The 9,011-nt window shown below is 44.9% G+C and overlaps 1 protein-coding gene across 1 annotated transcript; it reads right to left on the reverse strand.

Moving 5' to 3' along the window:
* Positions 1–7,337: 7,337 nt before the first annotated feature.
* On the reverse strand, positions 7,338–8,524 carry LOC4345700 (glycine-rich cell wall structural protein). Its single transcript, XM_015794102.3, has one exon. It carries the CDS (start codon positions 8,243–8,245, stop codon positions 7,562–7,564), a length of 684 nt encoding a protein of 227 aa, XP_015649588.1. The 5' UTR covers positions 8,246–8,524; the 3' UTR covers positions 7,338–7,561.
* Between the last annotated feature and the right edge of the window lie 487 nt (positions 8,525–9,011).

The raw sequence follows: 9,011 nt of genomic DNA on the forward strand, positions 1-9,011 counted from the left end.
CGGGGAGTGATGTGACTGAATGCCATGGCAATATTGGGCATCTTTTGGATGAAGATGAAATGATCATGCCATGGAAGCTGACAGGTGGGGCCCACTTTGCAGTGATCAATTTTGGCCTATTGGGGTGAGAGGGGAGAGGGGGAGAGAAGAGGCTTTGTTTTGATCTTCCAAAGGGGGCCCATGATGCAGTGAGTATGTATGTATGAGCTTCTGAGGTGAACATTGTTTTGTTTTATCTTTCTTCTTTGGCATTTTATATGGGAGAATTGTAGGGTTTGTGGATATACAAGAGAAGGAGGCCCGTGAAATCGATAAGCAATAATGCTATTGTTATGGATATGAGTATTTTCAACACTTCATTATAACGTGTTGATTCGCACGGTACATTAGGGATGAGCCTCCGGGGGAGAGAGAGAGCGAGGATGAAGTCTAGCGGTTTGTTTGGCAGAGCTACAACTTCCAAATTTAGCTTTAGGAGGTTGGTCTGCAGTGAAGCTGTGGAGGAGCCTAAACCTAGCACTCTCTAGTTCATTTTGTGAGAGAGCTCCATCCAGCTCCGCTCCTATTTTAGGTGGAGCTGAAACTGTTTGGCTAAGCTCCAGCTTCCAGAGAGATAGAGCTGGAGTTGAGCCAAACAGACCCCTAGGTGTCTTTCAATGCATGGGTTCCTAAGTGAAGAGAGAATGTTGTTTATGATCGAAGGCGAAGAGAATTGAACAAAAAAGTTCAAAAATTGAACCAAGAAAGAATTTAAGAGATGTTACCACCAAGCAGGAGGTCACCATGGGCAGCAGCGCCACAACAGGGATAGATGGATCATAGGTACACAATGCCAGGGACGGAGATAGAGTATGGGAGGGGGTGCCTAGGAACCCAGTCAAAAAAAGTTATAACTACCGATTTTCACCATATATGCACCCCCCTAATACAAATTTAGACACACCCATCAGCTTAAACTTGATATAAAGTAGAGTAAATTAAGCAAGAGGCACCCTCTTCCATTTCGTTCTAGCTCCGCTCCAGTGCCAAATTAAAGCTCTCATGCTCGAACCAAACACTATTGTCTAAGGGGTGATCAGGGGAACAAGAGGGGTTTCAACCCGTACTACCCGTACAAACCAGTGGATACCTTTTTTTTATAAAGACATGTTCATATTTGCTAGGTATAGGAGAATGTATCGAAACTCTATTCTTCTAATATATTGACGTGCAATTCTTTTGTGCGTTCGTGAAAAAAAAGGTATAGGAGAAGCTTAATGATCGTAGCATAATTAGTTCTTTTAGTTTTCTGAATAGATACTTATAATATATTCATGAATTTGTTTGACTTCTCTTATATTTAATCCACTTAATTATATATATTAGTTTGCTTCGTTTCATTGGCACCTCCTAAAGTTTGGTTATGCATTCGCTATTGGTTGTCTCCTTGACCACATTCACTGTGGCTACATTTTCCCGAGACCGAAATGTATTGGAGGTAACCGAGGAGAGATAGAGATAAAGGATCAAGGTTGATGTCTTATGTTAAATTTTCATAGACAACTCTGTCACCACTAGGATAGTGAGCTAGCATCACCATATGTTGGGTTTCAAATTGCTTATTGCTGAGGACATAAGAAGGGTTTCAAATTATTGTTTGACCGTTGACGAGAACACGAGGGGTGAAAATTAGTTAGTATGTCTGATAAGAGCAAGTTTAATAATATAGTCAACTACTAGCTCCAAGTCAACTATAGTCAATATAATAGCCAATTCATACAATAGTTATCTATAAGAGCAGATATAATAGCAGACTATTAGCCGACTATAAACATATTTTAATGAGATAAAATATGAGAGAGAAAAGCAGCAGACTCCAAGACGCAGCGTGTGTAGACAGGTGGGACCATATATTAATAATATAGTAAGCAACTATTGTATGAATTGGCTATTAGATTGACTGTAGATGAATTGGAGCTACTAATGAGCTATACTATTAAACTTGATTTAAACATATACTACACTATTAATACATGGTCTCACCTATCATACACATATTGTGTCTTGGAGTCCGTGCTGCAGCTGGCTACAGACTTGTAGCTCGCTGCTTATCTCTCTTCTTTTATCTTCTCGATGTGTGTTTATAGTTGGCTTATATTCTGCTATTGTATCTGCTCTAAATGATAGTATCCTGAGGCAAATTACACGGCACAAAAAAAAGTGATCAAGTCGATGTATATGAACATACTTGATGAAAATTCTAAAGTGTAGAAAAATCTAATTGTTGTATTATGTTATTTTGTAATCTATTAGATTGACCCTCTCATGGGGTATATATAGGAGTATAAAGGAGATAGAGACTTGGAGTATAATACAAATAAGGGTAGATTTATCTCTAGGATTCTATCTCTAGGACTCTATTTTATCTCTAGGATTCTATCTATATAATTTGTATTTGGCTCTTATCTCTAACCAACATATTTGTACTTCTAACATTCCCCCTCAGTCGTAACGGAAGCGAAGCGAACAATTACGACTGGATTTGAAATTTTCTATTTCTTCATCTTCTTTGACTCACCATCATCGATTGCATCTCTCATGGACGGTCCTCCACCTGGTACCTGCGTCCCCTTATGTTTCGTCCCTTGACTCTCCTCTATTCTCCCTCCCGCAATCATAGCTAGAGTGGCATGGACGATAGCGATGACATGGACGCTTTGACTGAAGTTTCCGTCAATGATTTTTGTTGTGGACGTTCATCGATGTTGCCGATCATGAAGTAGCCATGGTTCTAGGTGTAGCCGCATGTAGCCGAAGGCGAAAATTTTTTTACGTTGTTGTGAAGACGAAACTGCAATTGTTAACATCTTGCACCTTGTAGATGTCAGAGGATGTCATTGGGGACGTCTTGCATATGTCAGGGGATGTCGTTGGCGATGAGGCCACCACTTTTGCTTGGTCCTTCTGTGCCGTGTAGTAGTGATCACAATAGTGATACCGAGTTGATGCAGTCGTTGTCATCGTAAATGACGTGATCGATGTCGTCGTCGTTGATGCGGTCGTTGTCGTCGTAGAGGACGCGGTCGATGTCGTCGAAGAAGCGCCATGCTGATGTATCTGTCAGATGACGTGAGGTGTCCATCTATATGGACGAGTTGGCGGCAGGAAGTTGATGAAGACCACTGGTGACGTAGAATCGGCGAAGACGATCGCGTAGTCGTACAGGTTATCGATGCAGCGGCTGGCCCGATCTTGCTGTAGACTTGGCGATGATCGATAGGTGACGTTGGTCTTAAAGTAGATCAGTAGATGTACATGCTCGTAGCTGATTAGATCAGTACAATACAAGAGTATATTTATCTCTAAAATTTTATCTTTAGGACTTTATTTTATCTTTAGAATTTTATCTCTAGTATTATATCTCTATAATTTGTATTTGACTTTTATCTCTAACCAACGCATCTGTACTTGTAACGTGAAGTACTAATGATAGTTCCAACTTCCATGCATGTACTTATTCATTAGTTAGCCAATTAGATTCCGTTGCCGAGGGGAGCAATGGAATTCAGAATCAGTGGCGTTTTGATTCGTTTGTCAGGGATACAGAGCTGCCGAACCTGGCCCAGGGTATCTCATGAAAAAAAGAAGGGAATAAAAGCCGTTCATTCAAAAAAGAACGGGAAGGAAAAAAATCATATTACCAAATGACATGTCGACCCCGAAAAGTGCTGGGCCCACATGCCAGTGAGACACGGTCCGTAGTCGCGTGAAGCAACAGGTCAGGTCAAAGGTCAGAAGCGGGTACACTGGGCGCTACTGGCCGTAGGAGTTGTCTGCCTCTCCGAGTCCGGGCAGTTGTACAATTGTACTATAAGCCAATGTGCTAGTATACCACTAGTCTACTCTAGATCAGTACAGGCAGCGCACTCACACACACATACTAGAACGCACATACATGGAAAATGCATTGCTGATCCAGATACATTCTCCGGTTGCGAAACACATGGTGTACTACGCTACGCGAACGTGATGATCTCTTTTTCACGTAGTACTACACATACACCCCTCTCTGACAAAGCCAAAGATGCAAAAGATGACAAGAGTGAAAAAAGAAGCAAAAGAAAGACAGAGGAGGGGGAAAGGAGAGAGAAACGTTTGCTGGGAAAGAGAAGCAAAAGCAACCCCCCAAAGATGAGTGAAGAGAAAAAGAGACATGCATGCAGATGCAGTAGTAGGACATGCATGCAGAGGGGAGGCACTCTGGTCTCTGCCGCTGCTGCTGCTGCTGCTGCCGCTATCTCGATCCGTGGCTCTCGTCTTCCTGGCCGGCCGGCCGGCCAGCCGGTCGGGGGTCTCTCTGTCCCTCACTCCCTCTCTCGTTCTCTTCCCTTGCATTCTCTCGGGCCAAAAGCCGTGCGATCCGCTGGGACACCGGCGTGTGGAGCAGGGCCCTGCCGGCTGGCCGCGGCGAGAAGGGGAATCATGGCCGGATGGAATGGACGTGTAGTAGTAGAATGATGCGTGTTCGATCGAGAGGCGCGCGAACGCGAGCTTGTCATGATATGTTCCGCAACCGCGCGTGTCGCATGGAGTGTTCGCGGGGTCTGAGTTGTTCGATCGTGTCGGCCGCGCTAGCCCTGCTTCGCGGCTGCTCCTGCGTGCCAATGGCAGCCGCGACCGGTGCACGGCGACCGGGCTGATCGGCTAAAGCGAGCTAGCGAGAGCGCGACTGGTGCTCATGCATAAGGTGACAAGATTAAAGGTGCGGTTTCACTAGAAGTTGTGTCGTACCGGGTGTATGGCTGTGTGCACTGATCGAATTTGTCACTGGTTCCTCCCTGAAACCGACAGGGTTTCAGGTGCTGATCGAGATGAACCAAAATGAACATATATGGGTTGCAGTGTTTGGTCTGGCTACCGTGTTGCTTAGAAGTAACCTTGCATCAACCAGCATCGGTATACATACAGACATGCCACTTGCTGACTTTCATGCGGGCAACCAGCATCGGTATACATACATACATACATATTCTCGTTAACTAGTATTCATCGAACCGAGTAACTTTAAGTTAGAGCAAATTAATACTTTAAATTGGACAAATGAAAAAAAAACATACATGTAGATTTTCTCCAAAAATTCTTTTTTTTTAAAACAATCAGAACAAGATGAGGGCACGATGATTCATTGAATAGTGTATTAAAAAATTGCAAGGTCAGTACCTTAGAAGGCAGTAATACCAGGAAAAAATACCACCACCACACATCGAGAGCACCTACACAAAGTCAAAGAGAAGGCTAGCACCTGATCGACCATCACTAAACGTGATCGGTCACCGCTAGACCAATAAAGGAAGGTATAGCCAGGACGGCTCAAAACCAATCCCTAGACTGAACTCAACTCTAGCCACGCCTTTGAAATTGAGGAGGAGAGGGTGAGAGAAAAAAAATGGATCCGCTCTCCCCCTATGGCCCGTCAACGTGGCCAACTTGCATAAGCTAGGACACAGTTGCAAGAGGATAAAACAACTAGAAAGAGCTTGCATCAGCTGCCAGAGGGAAGTTTTGGCAAGGGACCTAGATGATGTCTCCAGCGAGATGAACGATGATGAGCACCACCGTCGCCGTCTATTGAGGTCTCAAGGAGGACCAAGATAAGGTTTTCACCTGGTAGTCCTACCAGAGTAAGCCATGTTCTTTTTTCTAACAAGAGTTGGATGAAGATTAAAATTTTCGTGGCACGTTTTTCAAACTGCTAAACGGTGCGTTTTGTGTGAAAACTTTCTATATGAAAGTTGCTCTAAAATGTCATATTAATTTATTTTTCAAGTTTGTAATAATTAAAACTCAACCAATCATACGTTAATACCACCTCGTTTTGCGTAAAAAAACTTAATTTTCATCTTTATTTTTAAGAGAAAAGAACCTGCTTTAAGTTGCCATATCTTGGACGATCGCTACTTAAAAAAAGAAGAATTTTCATAGGCCCTACCTTGGAGGCTTGGACTACTAATATGATGCTAAAAGAAAACAACGTACATTAATTTCGCCTACAATGATTTACACAGGCAAAATGTCTTAGGCAACAACTCACATTAATGTCTAATAGCATAGGTGTGCCACAGGCAAAATGTCTTAGGCAACAACTCACATTAATGTCTAATAGCATAGGTGTGCCACTTAAGGTAATGCACGTGAAAATTACACATAAGATGGTCATAAAGAGGCCCGCCTAGACAAATGTGTATCTGTGTATCTTTAGACAATGCTCCTAATTGTCCGTCCATGACTTACACCTTTTTATTTTCCTCATGCCACTACTTCCACTACCTACACTTCCATCAGTGATCACGACTGGGCTTCTCAAAATTCGAATCACCCGACTCCTCTATTGCCACGCCACACCTCCTCGCCTCCAACTCTTTGCCTATTTTCCAATACATAGAGTGTAATGCAAGTTTTTCGCCGCAATATCTCCCTCTCTCTGCATTCTCTTCTATCTCTGCCATATTGGGTTCGAGATGCCAACACTAGTATGTCACCGTTAGCAAATACTTTTCTCTGTCTCAAATTATAGAGCACTCCTGTTTCTATGAAAATCAAACTCGTTAAATTTTGACTAACAATTACACTAGCAATATTTATACTAAGTATTATGCATACTATATATTTCAAAATATTTTATATTATACTAATTTTATAGTTATTGATAACATAATATTAAATAATTAATAATCAAATTATATCGTTGAAAACCATGTAAAAAAATAGATCTTATAATGTGATATAATGTGAGATAGAGGAAGTAGAATGTAAAGACAGAGTTGAACACAAGAGGACCGCCTCGCCCCAACACCATCACCATCACACAGAACATCGAACGGGGAACTGACGAGTATTTCTTCAACGGGTCGCATATGCTCAACTTGGTGTCACAATTCAACAAGCTGAAGGTGCTAGCAAATCATCAACACAAAGTTCGTTTGAGGCAAAGACATGTGTCTTTTGGTTTTCCTCGGTTCATTTCCTTGTGGATGTAATGTTCGTCTGAATTCACATATGAAAAGAGAGAAAAATTACACCGTTGGTGTAATTTTTAGTTGAAGTTAGTTCGTTGTTCTCTATGTTCAGGAGGGGTACTGCCCCTGTTGAATGATGCCCAATAAAATGTGATTAACAACTGAGAAGACATGACCAACAGATTAACCACTACTTTTCTTTTAGTTATTTTGCATGATGTTTGTAGTTCAGTAGATTGTTACTGATTGCTTGGTATAGTTATCAACTCACAGGGGTACATCTTCAGATAATTCAAAAATCATACAACCATATCCACAATTTCATATATATGCATAAACAAATTCTATACATAAAAATAAAATTCTATTATGAATTATTCATCCACATAAATGTGTACATCGATAGGCAAGCGCGTAGCGCTTATTAATTAGTCATTCATCAACACCTACACACTTATTTATGCATACATGAATAAGGTGATCTGAACACATAGAACACAAACTACACAAGCTAGGAACACACAACAATATAATCTTTGGTAAGCTTCACGCGGGTCGTGACGAGCTTACTTGCCATGGCCACTGCCCGCGTATGAGCCGGCTCTGGACCCTGCATACGAGCCGGAGCCGGCACCAGAGCCTCCATGCGGGCCAGCACCGGAGCCCGCGTACGAGCCGGCTTCCGAGCCAGCGTACGACCCTGCGCCTCCGCCGTTGGAGCCGGCATACGAGCCTGCACTGGAACCAGCGTACGAGCCTGCGCCGGAGCCGCCATCTCCACCATTCGAGCCAGCATACGAGCCAGCCCTGGAGCCGGCGTATGACCCCGCACCACCTGGCCCCGCGTTCGAGCCGGCTCCTGACTCAGCGCTCGAGCCGGCCGATGAGCCTCCTCCACCTGACCTCGAGCTCGAACCCGAGCTTGAGCCAGACCACGAACCTGACCCAGACCCTGAACCGGAGCCCGAGCCTGAGCCAGAGTAAGACCCGGAGCCTGAGCCAGAGTAAGACCCGGAGCCAGAGCCGCCGCCACCACCACCACCACCACCACCACCGATGCCCACTCCAATCCCCGAGCCGAGTCCCAGGCCACCGCCGGTGCCGACGCCCAATCCGCCGCCACCGCCAACTCCGAGGCCACCGCCGAGGTTGACGCCCAGGTCCTTCCTTGCAGCGCGGCCCTCAGCCGCGAGAACGGCCGCCGCGACCACCGCGACGCCCAACACGACGCCGGCCTTCACGGAAGCCATATCGCGCAAACGCAGACACTCTAGCCGTGCACACGCAGGTGTCTCAACCTCCGGTGACCAGTGCTCCTCTGCTGTACTGCTGTGTGTGGTGTGATGAACTGATGGCTTGATGGATTGATGAGTTCGTGGTGGGATTTAGCGGTGAAATTTATAGGGAGCGCGCGCGGTTGTGGTGGTACGCATGCGTGCGGTAGCTAGCGCGGCTCGTCGTGTCGTAAGGTTTTAGTGGGATTTGCGTCGGTGTCGCGAGGTTGTGGCCGCGGCCGGCGGAGGGCGTCGCGTAGTGGAGCAATCCGGCCTGTCCCGCAGATTTGGGCGCGCTCTCCTCAGCAATCCGAGCGACACGTACGTAAGGCAGACCGGACCGAGCTGATCAACCCATGTACGTACCGATCGATCAATCGTACGTCGATCATTCGATCCACTAAACACGGCTAGCTAGCTTCCAATCGATTGAACGCACGAGTGTGACGTATTCGATCATGTTGGGGCGTGTGAGCCAATGTAGGTAAATCTGTAGGATGGAATGCATGCAGAGATGAGTCCATGCAGAGCACTTCAGTTTGGATTACGGAAGCTTCGAGAGAAGGCAATCGATCTGAGGACTCGTGTCTTTTCATCTCTGGTTGACCACTGGCGCTCGTACTGCATGATTAGATTTGGTGGTCTCCAGCTAGCTGGTGCGCCTTGTCGTTTTCTCTTGTTGTCAACGAAATCCATGCCACCTGGAGTAGTTTTGATTTGACGAACAACGACCAAACCATTA

Source organism: Oryza sativa, chromosome 8 (assembly GCF_034140825.1).
Source record: "Oryza sativa Japonica Group chromosome 8, ASM3414082v1".
In the NCBI taxonomy this organism is placed as follows: domain Eukaryota; kingdom Viridiplantae; phylum Streptophyta; class Magnoliopsida; order Poales; family Poaceae; genus Oryza; species Oryza sativa.

Coding starts and splice junctions, on each gene's coding strand:
- LOC4345700 (XM_015794102.3), bottom strand. CDS start 8,245: ATGGCTTCCGTGAAGGCCGGCGTCGTGTTGGGCGTCGCGGTGGTCGCG.